This window comes from Felis catus, chromosome A2 (assembly GCF_018350175.1).
Source record: "Felis catus isolate Fca126 chromosome A2, F.catus_Fca126_mat1.0, whole genome shotgun sequence".
In the NCBI taxonomy this organism is placed as follows: domain Eukaryota; kingdom Metazoa; phylum Chordata; class Mammalia; order Carnivora; family Felidae; genus Felis; species Felis catus.
In genome coordinates, this window is record NC_058369.1 from 51,144,808 (window position 1) to 51,161,402 (window position 16,595).

The 16,595-nt window shown below is 47.5% G+C and overlaps 3 protein-coding genes across 24 annotated transcripts in view; all 3 read left to right on the forward strand.

Moving 5' to 3' along the window:
- Positions 1 to 4,509, forward strand: part of OGG1 (8-oxoguanine DNA glycosylase) — a 44,871-nt gene extending 40,362 nt beyond the window's left edge. Inside the window, exons 9-10 of the transcript XR_002153361.3 lie at positions 3,218 to 3,336; positions 4,256 to 4,509. The gene's annotated coding sequence lies outside the window, so the exon portion shown is untranslated. The remainder of the gene's footprint in view (positions 1 to 3,217; positions 3,337 to 4,255) is intronic.
- On the forward strand, positions 104 to 10,201 carry ARPC4 (actin related protein 2/3 complex subunit 4). Its single transcript, XM_003982458.6, has 6 exons — positions 104 to 259; positions 3,218 to 3,336; positions 4,551 to 4,662; positions 5,859 to 5,954; positions 6,919 to 7,089; positions 9,248 to 10,201. The coding sequence occupies exons 1-6, from the start codon at positions 257 to 259 to the stop codon at positions 9,251 to 9,253; spliced, it is 507 nt and encodes a 168-aa protein (XP_003982507.1). The 5' UTR covers positions 104 to 256; the 3' UTR covers positions 9,254 to 10,201.
- LOC101091352 (tubulin monoglycylase TTLL3) overlaps positions 6,952 to 16,595 on the forward strand; it is a 32,608-nt gene continuing 22,964 nt past the window's right edge. For 12 of the 22 annotated variants that reach the window (XM_045051903.1, XM_045051911.1, XM_045051909.1 and 9 more), the window contains exons 1-4: positions 10,347 to 13,401; positions 13,547 to 13,638; positions 15,400 to 15,568; positions 15,710 to 15,807. In XM_045051903.1, coding sequence (XP_044907838.1) covers positions 12,936 to 13,401; positions 13,547 to 13,638; positions 15,400 to 15,568; positions 15,710 to 15,807 — 825 coding nt within the window. In that variant the 5' untranslated portion in view covers positions 10,347 to 12,935. Of the gene's footprint in view, positions 7,090 to 10,346; positions 13,402 to 13,546; positions 13,639 to 15,399; positions 15,569 to 15,709; positions 15,808 to 16,595 lie in introns of those variants that run through there. The other 10 variants (XM_045051922.1, XM_045051924.1, XM_045051906.1 and 7 more) reach the window with 10 other exon arrangements.

The window sequence follows — 16,595 nt, forward strand, 5'->3', positions numbered from 1 at the left end:
GCGAGAGCTACACTCATAACGGGATAGGCTTGAGTATTGATCTGAAGCTTCAGGAGTCTAAAAATACCGAGGCAGTCCTAGCGGAGAAACTTCAAAAGGACCAAGTGCTCCTAGGCTCCCCCTTCTCCGCTCGGAGCATAGATGGTACCTTCCGGAAGTCCGGGCGGAGACTGAGGTTGCGCGTCTCGCGAAAGGGCTGGCGTCGCGGGGCTGGCCACTTCCGCACTTCCGCTTTCCGGCCCAGCCAGCGCCCGCGATGGTGAGAGAGCCGGGCCCCGGGCCAGGGACCCCCCGCTGTTTTGCCTCAAAGCTCTGGGTCTGGGGGAGATGCGGTTTTGCAACGGAGAGGCCCGGGGCCGAGGGATGCTGTGGGGTGTGGGGGCGCGATGAGGCTGGGAGAAAGAGGGCGGGGCGGGAGCCAAAGTGAGGAAGGGGCGAGCGGGGGACGCTCTCCTAAGAAGCAGGCCTTGCAGCTTCATGGTCTGGCTTTTGATGCAGGTGGGGAATTGTGAGGCATGGAGGACGCCGGAAGTGGGGCTGGTGATAGCGCCTCGAAGACACGTAGTAGGCCTCACTGCCCACAGTAGGGGAGCTGAGGCATAGAGTAGGGTCACCTCCTCACCTAGAATAGAACTTCACTAAATACACTGTCCTGTTCTCTCCTGCCTGCTTGACCCACAGTTTCTCAAAGGAAGTGTCTACACTTCCGTATCCCACTCTTCTCCTTATCCCCAGCTTTGCTTCTATCTCACCGAAGTATCTCTTATGCTGTCGCCACCCAGATCTCTTCCTGGTCAGAACTCAACCCGTGTTAGCCTTATCGTAGTCCGTGAGCTCTGATACTACTGATCCCTCCCTTCCTGGAAATCCTCCCCTTTGATAAATGTGGGTGTTCCTGGGAGTTGAGACTGGCTCACCACCTTCCTCTTTACATTTTTCCTAGTGGTACCTATTCAGTTTCTTGGCTTTGGTGACCTTGTGTGTTCTGGTGACTCTTGAATCTGCCTTCCTCGCTCTCTTTTAAGGTTTGCCTGGAAATCTTGATAACACGTTCATAGTAGACCTCCAGATCAAGACCCATTTTTTCTCCTAAACTTGCTTTTCTTTCTGTGGTGCTGTGGCTTTGTGTCTTCTTACCTCAGCTAGAGACCTGGATTTTCTCAAAGTCAGCTTTATTGAGTTATTACATGAGAATGCGTTTTATTTGTACAAGGGCAAGTGTCATGAGGCTTGCCCCTTAAAAATTATCCTTTTTAGATTTATCACTTTTGACAAACACGATCATGTAAGTACTGCGATCAAGACAGCAGAATGTTTCCTCAAAAAACTCCCTCACGTCCCTCTGTTATCAGTCCTATCTTCTCATTCCAGCACTGATTTTTTTTTCTCCAGAGTATTCTTTTTCCATATTGTCATATAAAAGGAATTCTTCAGTGTGTGGGCTTTTTAATGTGGTTTCTTAACATAGTGCACTTGAGATTCATCTTTGTTGCGTGTATCGGGAATTTTTCCTATACTATTTATTGCTGAGTAGTGTTTCCTCAAATGGGTGAACCATGGTTTGGTGGGAGGTGCTTTTTGATTCCATTATCCTCTACATCTTATGTCAGTCCAACTCTTGTGAGGACTCTCTGCTTGTCCTGTCCACCGCCCCAGTCCAGGTTCTCATCACTGCTCCTTGAATAACCCTCTTTGCCTTTTGTCTCACTTCCCTCTCCAGTCCATTCTCTGCAGAGCCCCCATGCAACTGTAGTCATGTAACTTCCTCCTCAGAAAGCCCCAACAGTTCCTTACTACCTAAAAGAAAGGCTAAGCTCAACAGTCTGGCATTTGAAATTAGCCATGAATCTCTAGGCTACCATTGCAGCCTCATCTGCTGAACCTAAAATGCTTCCCCTAGGGGCACCTGGGTGACTTAGTAGGTTAAGCATCTCTTGATCTCAGCTTAGGTCTTGATCTTAGGGTTGTAAGTTCAAGCACCACGTTGGGCTTCATGCTGGGCCTAAAGCCTACTTAGTTAAAAAGGAAAAAAATGCTTCCTGTATACAGCAACACTGTACTCATCACTACTTCTGGAACTCTTAATGCCCTTTTGTGTTATTTTAACCTTGTTTATGCTATTTCCATAATATTGTTTAGAAAAGGAGTAACACTGCATTTGTTAGGTACTGAGCAAGGTGCAAGGAATATAGATTTCAGTAAAGGAGACCAGGAAGCTTAAAGTCTAGTGAAGAAGAAATCACCTTATTAAATAAATATAAAAGATGTGTCATTGTAGATTACAATAAATGCTATCAAGAGGGAAGTCATGAAAGGCCTCTGTAAAGAAGGAAGAGGCCTTCCCTAAATAAGCCAAGATCTAAGGGCTGACGTAGGTCGAGAGGGGGAAAAAAAGCCTGCAGGTAGATGGATCAGCCTGTGTAAAGCCCTGAGGTGAGGAAGAACTTAGTTAATACAAGAAACTGAAGATAGGCCAGTGTAGGTAGAAGCTGATCTCTCTAATGGGAATGTCCTTAGTCTACTTTTCCTTGTTGTAAAATCATTCTAATCCTATTTTCATCTTCACGTCCAAACCAGTTTCTTCTGGAAATGTAATTTGTAAGTCTAATTATGTCACATTTCATCCTCCTTTATATCATAGTCATTTTTTCTGTCTCCTCTACCCAGTGGAGCTATTTAAAGGTAGAGATTGTCTTTATGTTTTATTTTTTCCCCCACCCTTAGAGGTGGTCTTTAAATTCTTAGCATCTGGATCAGTGCCTGGCACACAGTAAACATCCATTGTTGGCTCAAAAGACAGATTGAGAATAGTCCTTCACCTGCATGCCTCTCGACCAGAGTTTCTCAACCTCAGCACTGTTTGGAGTTGAATAATTCTTTTTTGTGCATTGTAGGATGTTTAGCAGTATGCCTGGTCTCTACTCATTGCCAGTAGCTCTCCCACTCCGCCCCCAGTCCTGTCAGTGAAAAATGTCCTGACATTGCTGAATGTCTCCTGGCAAGAAAAATGGTTCCCTGTTGAGAACCACTGCTCTAGACTTAGAATGAAATGCACCTTGAAGGCTTACTCTGTTTGGTTCATGTGGTCTGAAAGGCAGGTACTGTCAGTACCGTCTGGCTGGCTCCTTTGTAGCTAGTGTGGGGCGGGGCGGCGGTGGCAGTGGGTAGTGGGTTTGCAGAGACAGACTCTGATCCTCCCTTTGGTTTTTTCTTACAGACTGCCACTCTCCGCCCCTACCTGAGTGCCGTGCGGGCCACGCTGCAGGCTGCCCTCTGCCTGGAGAATTTCTCCTCCCAGGTTGTGGAACGACACAACAAGCCCGAGGTGGAAGTCAGGTAGGGCAGAGAAAGGTCAGGGTGGGGATGATGGACTCAGCCCCAGAGATGGCAGTTGTCTGGAGGCTACCACAAAGTCGCATCCTGGAGTTGGAGACAGCTACACTTCTGCAGTTCACTTATTTTGTCTTGTTGCCAGATGAACAATGGTTCCCAATTCACAGTTCGGAAAATAGGGTCAGTGGGTTGGCAGGACAAAACCCAGGGGAGAAACTCCTCTGGAACCAAGATTGCTTGGCACAAGGTGTGAGTTCTCAGAGTGGGGCTGTTGGTCAAGTATCTCCTGTGGCATTACTGAACCCAGTTTAAGGAGAGGGTGGAGAATTTTGTTATCCAAGATCCCATCTCCATTCTTTTGTAATTTAAAGTTCAAGGGCTATGTTTTCCTGCCTCCCTGGACTCATCATTTATTTCAGATATTCCGTATTTTGGGTTATTTTCTCTTATCTGATTTATGTTTTGTTAAATATTCTGTTTCCCTTTAAAGTTTAATCTGAGACATACATAACTGAGATAAGCAGTGTTACCACACCAAGTTGAAATGACTTGAATTTAAAAATACTGAAAAGATATTAGCATGCGTCATGTTGTTTTACTTAAAATATGTTTTCCACTAGGCATTTTAATTGCCAGTACACATAACTGTAGATTCAGAGGCATCAAAATGGGAACTGAGCTGAGAGGGGTCTTGATGCCAAATAAGTGAATCATTCGTGAATTGATAAAGGAGACCAAACTGTGTTTTGTTTTTAGCTTGCCCTTTTATCCCTAAGGCAGCCTCTCTCTTCTCATTCCCTAAATGGTGTATGGGTTTGCCTGTAGTTATTAAAATAAGAGCTGTCATTTGTAAAGCTCCTACCATGTGCCCCGCACTCTGTTAGACAATTGACCCTTTTTGATCTCTCTCAATCCTCGCCAGTGAAATAGGAATCAGTCATTTACAGATGAGGAAATTGAGATTCCAACAGGGTAACTTGTCCAAGGAAAGTAACAGAGGAGACTGGATTTCAAAACCTTTTCGCCCTGACTCCAGAGCCTTGCTCCTTCTGTTGGAGAACACGCTCGCTGGCCCCCATCTTGGAGCACCCCTACTTGTGAGTCTCCTCTTCCTTGGACTCTATGGTCTCAGATAGAGATTCCAGGTCCTGCTGTGGGGTCTCCCTGAGCATTCTGTTCCTCTATAGTACAGAGGCCTCTGTGACATTGTGTTTCAGGAGTAGCAAAGAGCTCCTATTGCAACCTGTGACCATCAGCAGGAATGAGAAGGAAAAGGTTCTGATTGAGGGCTCCATCAACTCTGTCCGGGTCAGCATTGCTGTGAAACAGGTGAGCTCACCACTGAGCCCCTGCCTCCTTAGGAGGCCAGGGATCCTCATCTGAGAGAGCTGTGCTAGATTCAAGGTGCAAAGAAACCCAGGCTCTATTTTCTTGACTGTACCTGGGGAATGATTTGCCAAATTCAGCAGGTCAGTAGAGTAGACAGAGCAACCCTGTCTTCTAGGCCTTCCTCTGGATTACAAGTCAGGAAACATAGCAGCCAAGGCCATTGACAGTTTAGTGTGAAGTCAAGAATCATTTATAAGAAAGGGAGAATAAGTCCAGTTCAGAAAAATAAATAGTACCAGTATCAATTTAATAGCTATAAACTCTGAAAAAGAGATTTAGGATAAAGAACAAAGTGTAATTTCTTACATTTTCTCAGGTGATGTTTCACAAGTGTGTGATATTCCTATCACCCTTAAGATTATTGCCATATTTATGTATCATCTGGCCAGTTATTTGTTTAATGGATTTCCTTAAATTGACTTACTTTTCTTTATTTAAATTTGTTTGAAAACGAAACTTCGTGCTGTAGTAGAAAAGCAACATCACTTGACAAGAAGAGGGAACTCCAAAAAAATAAGTTCATTGAAAGAAAACAAAGCTGTTATTTAGACTAGATACTGTTGCCTACAGAAAACTCTGTCCTTGGGGGCCTGCTCTGTTAAAAAGGGAGATTAACAAGTGTTGGGAGGTGTTCAGGGCATACCAGCACCTAGTTGCAAAATTCTTCCATTAGAAATAATGAGAATTCAGCAGAGAAAAACTTTGGGGAGTTTTTGATGTTCATTGCTATTAAAGTGGAGATCACCTAAATTTATTTCTGATAGCCCCATATGGTATATGTCATAGACTTTGGAAAATGCAGCACTGGTGAAATGGGCAGGTGAGGAAGAGGCTGCTCAGAATGTAGGGATGAATTCTGGAAGGAGCGGATAAAAACCTCGGGTTTGCCAGAATTACCTCTCTGGAACGGGCGAAAGTGAGACTGTGATAATGCCCTGTTAAGCTGAAGACGCTCTAATAGACATTCAGTTGGCAACCAGGTGCTCCACAATTCAGGCAGTGTTTGCTCCCAATGGCAAATCCCACTGCTTGTAGCAAGCCTAGGAGAAATTGAGGTCAGAAGATCAGGGCTACAGGTTTCTGTTAGCCTAGGATGTCAGATTTAAGGAGACCTGTTTATCCTTCACTCTTACTAGGCTGATGAGATCGAGAAGATTTTATGCCATAAGTTCATGCGCTTCATGATGATGCGAGCAGAGAACTTCTTTATCCTTCGAAGGAAGCCAGTGGAGGTGAGACTATATGACCCACATGTTCATAATACCCAAGGTTCTTCCACCAAGTCTGCTGTCACTGGCCAGGGATTGTTCACAGAACCTGGATTGCTTCTCCAACTGTAGGACAACTGCTCCCTGAGTTGAGAGTGGGCCTTCATTTTGGCTGGAGTGGGAGTAAGAGGGATTAGAAGCTTAAGAGAAGTTGGGCCCACCTCAACCATGGGAAAGGCAAAAAATATGAGATGCATTGCTCATCTTCCTAGAGCCTTAATGGCAGAAAGGGCACGATGAATCAAATCCTTTCTGAGCTCTGCCACCACTAAATCATTGTCTCTCAAGGCCACAGTTGACATTGGCTCAGTTGTTGCCTGACTTTGTACTTGAGTACTTTCCACAGATTCTGTGCCAAATCAACTTAAAATATCCCCAGTGACTGAGCAGCTACCATGCAGAGCCACATGTACCATCAGATGTGTTGGCCAACCTCGTCCCCATCCTGAGCTAAAATCTCTCTTCCTAAAAAAATAAATAAAAATAAAAAAAATAAAATGTCTCTTCCTGCTCCTAGATCTAATCTCTGTGGCCACCCAGAACAAATAAGATTGCTCCTCCACACACAACTAATCCCATCCTTATCCCATAGTGTCTCTTCTCTCTGGTTGATTAGATTCTTCTGTTAGAAGATTTCAAGTTCCTTCATTCTCCCATGACTCATTCTGCATGCAGCTGTTTGTATTACAAACAGCTTTCCAGGGGTGCCTGACACAAAATTCTCACCTGGGGTTCGTTCCTTGGACCCAGCATAGATACCCTAGCAGAGCAGGTGGGCTGCTGCCTGAAGGACATGTGACTTGGGAGAAGATTGCAGCCAGTAGGAAGCATATAGCTGAGTGACCTTAGAGGACATGGTCAACTAAGTGCCCTGGAAAGCTAATTCTCTCCTGTTTTTTCTCTTCTTCCTATTGTCTTCCTTCCCCAGGGATATGATATCAGTTTTCTGATCACCAACTTCCACACAGAGCAGATGTACAAACACAAGTTGGTGGACTTTGTGATCCACTTCATGGAAGAGATCGACAAGGAAATCAGTGAGATGAAGCTGTCGGTCAATGCTCGTGCACGCATCGTGGCTGAGGAGTTCCTCAAGAATGTAAGTGGGAGGACTTACTGGTGTCCCTACAGAGGGAGGAGGTGCCATGGGTTGAGAACTTAGAATCTGGCAGTAAAGTGGTGCCAGCAGTTTGTATTTCCTGAGGCCTCTAGGACCTTCTGGTGGGTGGCACGTCAGCCAGGTGCCTTGGGGCTGGAGGACCTGAGGGTCATCTTTGTGAGCTGCAGGGCATTTTCTCTATGTGAGTGTCTCCAGAACACCTCTCTTAGTCTTTCATGGAGACTTAGACGCTCCTTTGTACATCTCAAAATGTACACAGTCCTTCTCTGTATCTAGTTCAAACCCCAGATGAGGCAAGTTAAATCCACATGGGAATTTTCCAGGAATATAGGGCAGTTCATCATAGTGTAATTCCACTTCTCAGACAGACTTAAATATTTTCCTTCAGTGTCTGTTTCTCAGGCTTATAGTCATGATTACTTTCATGGCTTCAGTCCTCCAGATCTCTCTTTCATTTGTTTGTGTCTTCCTAACTAACTGAAAGGACAACAGTCCTCTGAAGAGGAGGAATTGTTTACACTGATGAGCTGATGACATAGTTGCTCTAATTTAGATATTCAAGATATCCTGCCTTTTTTTTTTCCTTCTTCCAACCAGTCTTTGGTTTGTTGACATGTTCTGCTCAGAGTCAACTATGATCCCTAGATGGTAGATTAAGTGTTTACTCCTAGCAGTGCATACAGATCCAGCCCAGAAGGAATTCAGATTCCTAAAAATGGAAATTACGCCTGCTTCCCCTGGGCTTTAATTATACGGAGGGCAGCCAGTGTACAAAGTAGCTGCCCTGTGCATGCAGAGCAGTGTGCTTGTTCAGATCACACAGACTTTGTGTGAGTCCTGCCTTGCTGCCTACTTGGGCATGTTCCTGAACCTCTCAACAAAGCCTCAGTTAACTCAGCTGTGAAATGAGACTGTTAATACGTACTTTTCAGTATGGTTGAGCATTAAATGAGGAAGTATATACAGAGCAGATCACCTGGTTCACAATAAGCTTTCCAAGTATTGTAGCACCAGAGTTTTATGGCAAATGCACCAGGAGGCCTTTAGGTTCAACTACGAAAGAAAATAGTTCTTGTCCCGATTTATTATTTGGCTTATTCATTCAAGAGTCATTTAATCATAATAATTGCATTTCTGTTGTTTAATCCCTGAAACAATCTTTGAGTCAGGTGTCATCCCTATTTTATAGATGAGTGAACTGGGCTTTGGAAGTCAAATCACCTATCCAGGACCCTCAGCTAGTAAGATGAGAAACCAGGACTTGGAGCTTGGTTTTCAGATTCAAAAATCAAAGATAGTACCATGGCACTTGGCAGGGGTCACATACTCAAGTGCATGCAGGAGTCAGGCAGGTAATAATGTGTGTGAGTGAAGTGGGCTATTGGGAACCTGGTAAGCATATGTCTTCTCTGAAGAGGACTGCTACCACAGAGCTCCTGTTCATTATGGTTTCATCTTCTAGCTTGTCAAAAGAATCCCCAAGTCTGGATTTGTATGCAACATCTTGCATATTTTCAAGGTTGTAAACTAATTCCTATCTTTTAAAAATACTTTATGGGCCAGACATTGCTCATTATTGGGCTGGGTTCAGTTTGTGGGCCAATTGGACCATAGCTTCTGGTCTGTAAAATGTCCAGGGCAGTTCTGGGTACCATGAAGGATACCTGAGGTCAGAAAACATTTCAAGGGCCTGTTATGGTTGGAGATCCACCCAGAGCTTGGCACTAAATACCAGATCCTGGGTCCTTCTACTCTGCTCTTCTGGCCCCCTGAGTCCTCAAGCACTTGCATTTAGGCCTCTCATCTCTAAAGAAGGCAACCTCAGTTCACCAAGTGAGGCACTGTGACAGCTTTATAGCAGCCTCCATGACAGGGCTAAGGGGAGCTGGGGAAAAGCCCACCTCACCCTTAATTTCTCTGCTGTGTTTAGTGCTGGGTTTAAGGCTAGTGCCCTGAAGGTCACTGCTGAAGGCTGACTGAATTAGAGCATGCCCCCAAGGTGTCCTGGGACCCAGCCCTTTCCCCCAGAAATCTGAGCACAGTGGCAGCTCTCAGATCAGCCCACCTCCCCAGAGCAGGCCTGCCAAGATACATACTGTAATAACCACCATTCACTGCCTCTTGGTTCTCTTGACAGTTTTAAACCATCTGGCTGGATCTTGAGGCCTTCCCCCTCAGACTCCCCCGTGTCTCTGCAAAGGCATCCTGGAGTTACTCCCTAGAGCGGCGGCGGAGGCAGCAGCAGCAAGCAGCAGCGGCAGAGCGGGGGAGCTGGGTCGGGGTGGGCATTAGATGCGGGAGGTGGGTGGTGTGCTTGCTAGCTGGGCAACAAAGCAGCAGTGGACCTGCCCCAAGGCCACAGGTGCCTGGTCAGGCTGGCTTCTGATGTTCAGTCCCCTGGACTGGGACAGATTTTTTTTAACGTCTTGAAACTTAAATTCTGTGCTTGTAGGAGACTGAAACCTTTTTGTCTTTTTTTTTTTTTTTTTAAACAAACAACCTCCACCTCCAGTGGCTGTGACTGGTCCCAGTGATTGTACCATATTGGTCGCTGTGGGTCTGGGCGGGCCTGGAGCCAGAAGGCGACTATTGTCTCCCTTTCCCAATCACCCCCTCCCCAAGCCCCAGGTGGGGAGGGAGGGAGAGAGGGAAGGAGGAAGGTTTCAGACTCCAGTTCTTTTCCCTTGCTGTCTTATTCCTGAGCCTCCTTGGTCCCAGTAGAAGTTGTGGGGACCCTCTGCCAGCTTTCTGAGCTCTACCTGAAAATGGCCACCCAGCACTGGTTGAGGACAAGGGCTGAACTGGTGGCCACCAGCCATGTCCAGGAGCTGGACCCTGAAAGCCAGGTACCTCTGGCCATAGGGGCCACTTTGTGCCCTCCCAGTTGAGAGGGGCCACTGTTTCGCCTTGTCTGTCAGTGCAGTGCCTGTGCTAGAGGTGGAGAGGTGAGTCCTCCAGAGCTTCCTGAGCTGGGGCTTTCCTGCCTGCTCTGGCTCCTCTGCTCCCACGCTCGCTGTACCTTTTCTTATTCTGGTGGATCCCCCCTGCTCCCCTGATTAAAGTCTCTTCTTGCCCCTTTGGGGCTGCATGAGGTCTGTGCACTGTGTGTATGAAAGGAGGGGAGGTGGGGCATTTTCTTCCCAAGACCACATAGCTGGTACTTAGGCCTGGGGGTCCCCATCAGAGGTAGTCTCCTGATTGGCCGACATTATGTTGTGCCGAGGGCCCGCACCCAGAGACCCCATTATAGTCCAAGCACCACTCATTTCTGAAACTGCTCTCTGCCTATACAGAGCTTTGGTCCTTTTCATATAAAGAGCTCAGTTGGGCTAAAAGGTAACCTCAGAGAGATAATAATTCCATTTTATGACTAAGGAAACCAAGGTTCCTTGAGATGTAGCAGCTTGCCCAAATCTCCCAGCTAGTGAGCAAGAGGGTAGACTTCAAATCCAAGGCTTCTGCCTGTATCTGTAATCACTAGCCACGTGTGGCTGTTTAACTTACTACAATTAGGTAAAGCTTAAAATGCACTTCCTCAGTCCCACCAGAGACATTTCAGGGGCTCAATAACTACAAACGACTACTTCCTACCATGTCAGTACATGCGTGACATTTCCATTGTTGGAGAAAGTTCTATCGGACAGCACTAGACTTTGGTGACTGCTTGAAGTTAAGAAACAACAACAAACACTTGTGTTTGAGTCCTGACTCTCAAGACTGAATTTGTGTGAGTTCTATTTATTCTGTGCTTCAGTTTCTTAATCTATAAAGTGGAGATAATGTAAACAATCTGACACAGTACTTTTCAAATAGGCACTAAATAAATGATAGCTGATCATTCCATCAGCACAGTATCTAAACTGATAATTTTCATTGTGCTAGGCATGGAGGTGGGGGGGGAGAGACCTTATGCCTGTTCGAGAGAGTTGGGGGATGGGTAGTGAAAACTAAGTGTGTAAATTGGTGTATTGAAGTGTTTTCATATTCACAAATCTGGCAGTCTACAGTGGGTGTATTTATGGAAGGGGAGGAGGTTTGGGAAAAGTTTCAGAAGGGTTAGCCTTTGAGCTGAGCTTTCAAAAGAGTTTCTTCCAAATCACCAGAGAAGTCTTGAGGTAATGTTAAAGGGAAGAGGGATAGAGGTGGGAGTAACCTGAACAGCTATCATCCCTTTTATGACATTACCTCTGTGACCTCCCCAACTGCTGCCTTACAGAATTAGGTGTGCCCTCCTCTGGGGCACATGGCTATGTTCTAGCTTTGCAGTAAATGTTAAAGATGCTCATGGTGAAGCTGGATTTTCACTAGAGTATGGCAGCTGCTCACACAACCCTCACAGGACAGCATTGCCAAGGTGAGCCAGCCATTTCTCACAGATCCATCTCCCAGGGTCCAGAGCCCCCAAAACCAGGTTTGAGGCTGAGGAGAAAGAACAGACTGAATGGTCGCCAACAGCCTGCCACCTTCTGGGGGCATTCCTTTTGGGAAGCCCAGTCTCCAACCAAGGGAGGTTGGAAAGAGTGATCTCAGGTTGAGGTTGGCTGGACAGTGAGGTTGAGGATCCACCTTCACTGTACTGGCAGATCTACCCCGTAGTTAACAAAGCTGGGTTCTTAGACCCGAGTACTCTTACTTGGACTCTGCTTGAATGAGCACTGCTGGAGTTTGTACCTCAAATTGCTCCTTTGGTACTTTTGTGCCTAATAGGTAACCCATCTGAGTGATAATGTGTACTTATGTTAAATAAGAGTGTACTTATGTTAAATAAGACTTGGAGTCAGACCTGAGTTCCATTGCTGGCTGTCCTGTGTGATTTTAGGTGAATTAACATTTTGGAGCCTTATTTATGTCACCTGTGACTTTGGAAGATCATACTTCGCCACAACCTCCAAAAAGGTTATTAAGTCTTTGCAGTCTGGAGGGCTGTGGCTGTTACATTTTTTCTGTGGTTGACTCAAACAATAATCTGTTTTCCTATTTCTGAGTTGGTGGTGGGGGGTGGGGGCAAGGGGGAGATTGTGCTGCACTCTGTACTTTCCCATTGTTTCCCCCATATACTGCCCTGGCTTTCAGATCAATCCCCAAGGACCTTACCCTTGGCCCATCCGCCTTGCTCTGTAGATCTGATCCAGTTTCACTAGGCTCCAGCCACACTGGTTGCCTTTTAGTTCCCAGGGAAGGTTCTTACCCTCCTCAGGGCTGTTGCTGAGACTTTCCTCTCCCTGGAATACTATTCCTTTTCCCTAGCCAACTCCTGACCTCCTTTGCGTTGTGTAGTCTTCAGCTTAAATGTCACCTCTTCAGAGAGGACATCTTTGCCTTCTCTAAACTTTATCCCCTTCCTGGTTTCAGTTTACTGCTTGTTGATTGCCCTTATCATACCTACAGCTTTATTTCTTTGTTGCTTGCTATTTTGTTTTCCCTCCACTGGGCTGTAACCCCCATGAGGTCAGGGGTCACCTCTAGTTTCTTCCGGTCTCCAGCACCTAGCTTGCTGCCTGCATATCACGGTTGCTCTCTATAAATACTGTGGAATGACCCAAACCACAGGAACCATGACCCTGAAGTTAACTGGCAGTGCGGTGCTCTGTGCTTCCACCTTCGGTGAGGTCCGTATTTTAGCCCGCTGGAGGGAGTCCGCAACCCACTACCTGAGCCCTGATTGTGCCCGGGGAATGGTTTCCAGGGCGACAGCAAACAGAGGGCGGGGCCTCGGAACTGAGGGCTTCTCTCCAGCCTCCGCTGGGCCCTCCCCTGAGTAGAGGCGGTGTGCAGAGGGGAGGCGGGCTCTCGAGCGCCGGGACAGCGCTTGCCGTCAGCGTCGCATGCAGGGCCCCGGCGCCTCCCTGCTTCTGAGCGTGGGGGAGCTGGGGGCCGCGCCCCGGGGTTCTGCTGCCTGGTTCTGCCGGGAGGGCGGCCCGGTGTGCAGCTGGCGGCGGAAGCCGCAGCCTACGGAGTCACGCATCAGAACCTCCGCCCCATGGCCGTGTGCGCACCACACCGAGTTTCAGCCTCCCGAGAAGCTGCTGGGACCTGGGCCTGCCTCCGCCCGTCCCGAGGGGGCTCGCTCAGGCCGCAAACGCGGGGCCGGGAGCCCCGCCGCTGCGCGCGGCCTAAGCCGCGCGTTCGAGTTGCCGGCCTACGGCATCCACGCGCAGAGCACCGAGGATCTCTGCCGTTTCAGGTCCCCGCACACCTCGGCCCTGGATGATGCCCAGTCACAGGAGGATGAGGCCTGTTGCGGCCTGCCCATCCTGGTCGGAGGTGGTGGAGAGGACGAGACGACTTGGGGTGGGGGGAATGAGGGGTCGGGAGAAGTGCGGAGTGTGGGTATACGGATGAAGGGTGGAGAAAGGAGTGTGGGCGTCGGGAGGCCCGGAGAGACGCTAGGCCGAGCTCCCAGGCTGCCCCATGCCCACTCCGCATCTTTCTGCAGGTTCCCTTGTCCTCTGGCGAGGATTCTCCAAGGCGTCTCACCACATGGGCCGGCTCAGAAACGCCAGGATCCACGTGGAGAGAGCTGTCAAGGTCGGAGGGGGCTGGGGGGTGTCTAGAAAGGGCCCTGAGAATGGCTTAATCTGCCTCTCTGAACTGTATTCCTTCATTCTTTAAAAACAAACGAACAAAACCAAAAACCTTGATCCCACACCCATCTTAAAATATTCCCAATTCTTCAGTACCCCTTCTTTGTGGAATTGTCTAACTTATTTACCTGGGATTCACCACTCAGCTCTTAGCCTCTGGTTTCTAGCCTTAACCCACTCCCATCCGTCCCAGTCACTCTGACCTCCAAGGAGCCAAATCCAGCAGCCCCCTTTCTGTCTTAATCTTGGTCTGGTACCTTGTGTCACTCCACACTGCTGCCCCACATACCCTTCCCCCTTGGCTGTCTGCACACCCCTAGTTTTCCTTTCTCCCTCCCTGGCTGCTAATTTTCAGCCTTTGAAGGCTCTACGGGGCTTTCCTGGTTCCCTGGATCTCTCTCCACACCGATCTTCTTGGCTTTGGGTCCGGTCAACATGCCGTGCCCTCTACACGCCCTTGTCTCTCTTTTGACTCCACACTCCTTAGATCCATCCCCCTACTTGACATGTCCACCCAGAGAGAATTTAGAAGCATTTCATACCCATGCCCCAAACCATATTCTTGATTTTCCTGCCTAAACGTGTCATCCTCCCTAATCTCCGGTCTTCCTGTCTCCGAGTTCTCAAGCCAGAAATATGATCTTTCTGTTTGTTCACCCACACATCTAGATAACCATGTTTTGTTCTTGTTTTTGTTTTTAAGTAAACTCTCTGCCTAACATGGGGCTGGAACTCACGACCCTGAGATCAAGAGTTGAGTGCTGTACTGACTGAGCCCTGCTTACCTATTACACATCTAACCCCATGAGCAAAACCAGTCATGTCTATTTCCAAAGCGAGTCTCCACTCTGTCACCTTCTCCACATCTTCACCCTCATTCTAGAATGCTATTGTGATTTTTCTCCTGCCCAAACCACGACAGCCTTCTAACTGGTCTCCCTGGTCCCCTCTCCTACCTACCCCTTTCCCCTCCATCTGTTCTCTGTATAGCAGCAAGCCAAACTTATAAAGCCTCCAAGCATATCACATCCTCACTTTGCCTTTATTGCTTCATGCTACCCTCAATGTAAAATTCAAGTCTGTTCAAGGCCTGCAGGCCTTCCTCAGTCTCCTGAAGCTACCACTACCTGCTTCCTTAGGAGCTCTGCCCTCATTTTCCACACCCTATCCTCCCTGGCTTCCTTCCAGTTTCTTCTGATCTCTGTTCGGCCTCAAGACCTTTGTACATGCTTTTCCCTCTGCCTGAACTGCCATTTGCCTAGTTCTGTACACTCCTTCTTACCGTTCCCATGTATGTATTTCTAGTCTCTCTAGGTCCCTGTTGAGCATCCAGTTTTGGGAAGCAGCCAACCTGGATTTAAATGCTTTTTCACTTAATTACTCTGTGGCCAAACTATTCAACCTCTCTATGTCTCTGTTTCATAACCACTTAAATGGGGATAATAGCATCTATTAAGAATACATATTATTAATAATACATATAAGCTAAGCAGTGCATAGTAGGTGCTCAATAATTGTTAGCTATTACCATTATAATTATTACTATGCATATTTATTTCTCTATGTGTTTATAATTTGTCTCTCCTATTAGAACATAAACATTTCCTGAAGGCAAAAACCAGAACTGTCTGGTTCACCACTATATCCCATATGTCTGGCACTTGGATGATATTCACTGAATAAGTATCCTTCTCTCAACTTACAGCAGAAGAAGATCTTTATGATCCAAGGCCGCTACCCAGTGATACGGTGCCTCTTGCGCCGGAGAGGCTGGGTGGAGAAGAAGATGGTCCATCACTCAGGCACCACCCTGCCGCCACCCCAGAAGGATCTGGATAGCTCAGTAATGGGTGATAGTGACACCACTGAGGGTGGTGAGCCATTCCCTCCCTTTCCACAGGCTGCCCCTCCTGAGTCCCTTTCCTTTGGTTCCCTCTATCCCAGGGTTGAGACTTTGGTATGGGCCTATGGAGCAGGGACAGGGGCCTCACCAAGCCTGGGCTCTGCATCCACAGAGGATGAAGACGAGGACGAGGCGTTTCGGCCACCACAGCTGTTTGACTTTGATGATTTACTGGAATTTGATGATCTAGATGGGACGCATGCTCTGATGGTGAGGGCCCCGGGGGCTGGCAGTGAGGGACTTAGAGGGAGAGCAGTAGAGTCCAGCTGGGTCACCTCAGAGAAGTCCTTTCCTTCTCTGGGCTTCAGTTTCCTCATCTATAGTAAAAACTGCTTCTATAAAGCCTGGATGCGCCAGCAGAGTGGTGAGGGACACAGTGGGGCTCAGACAAGGCTGGCCTGGGATCAGAACTCTGCTAGGTTATAAGCCAGCATAACCTGCCCACCTAGTAATTCCCCCTTCCAAATAAAACCCCCTTATTTCACATCCTTTCTCTGCCCTTGGCAAGCGAAGGCTGGAAGGAAGTGCCTAAAAAGCTCTGAAAGGCGCTGATATGATGGTATGGAGGTGAGGACACCTCTGTGTTGAAGTGAGGACACTTGGCTTTAAATCTTGGCACCACCACTTACTAAGCTGAACTATACCAAATTGTCATTTTTTTATGTCAGAAAAAGTTGAACACTGGCGGTTTCATGTGGCTCGAGCCTGTGAGCTCTTAGATAAGTCACTTACCCTGCTTGTGCCTCAGTTCCCTCATCTGTGAAATGGGGATAACAATAGCACCTACTTCATGGGGTTCTTATGAGCATTAAATGAATTGATAGGAAAACCACTTAAAAAAAAAAAGGCACTTAGAACAGGGCCTGACACATGATGTCATTGCCTGTTAGTAATTCTACCTCCCAGACTTGTGGGAAGGATGAAGGAGGTAGAGTCCTGAGAGAGTCTTTGTCACACACTCTGTGCCTGTCAGCTTGGAGTCACTGTCCTGTCACTGA

What these genes read in the sequence shown, in the direction of transcription:
- ARPC4 (XM_003982458.6), top strand. An exon ending in TCAGCATTGCTGTGAAACAG is followed by an intron (nt 4,663 to 5,858) that starts GTGAGCTCACCA and finishes CACTCTTACTAG; the next exon opens with GCTGATGAGATCGAGAAGAT. An exon ending in TTCGAAGGAAGCCAGTGGAG is followed by an intron (nt 5,955 to 6,918) that starts GTGAGACTATAT and finishes TTCCTTCCCCAG; the next exon opens with GGATATGATATCAGTTTTCT.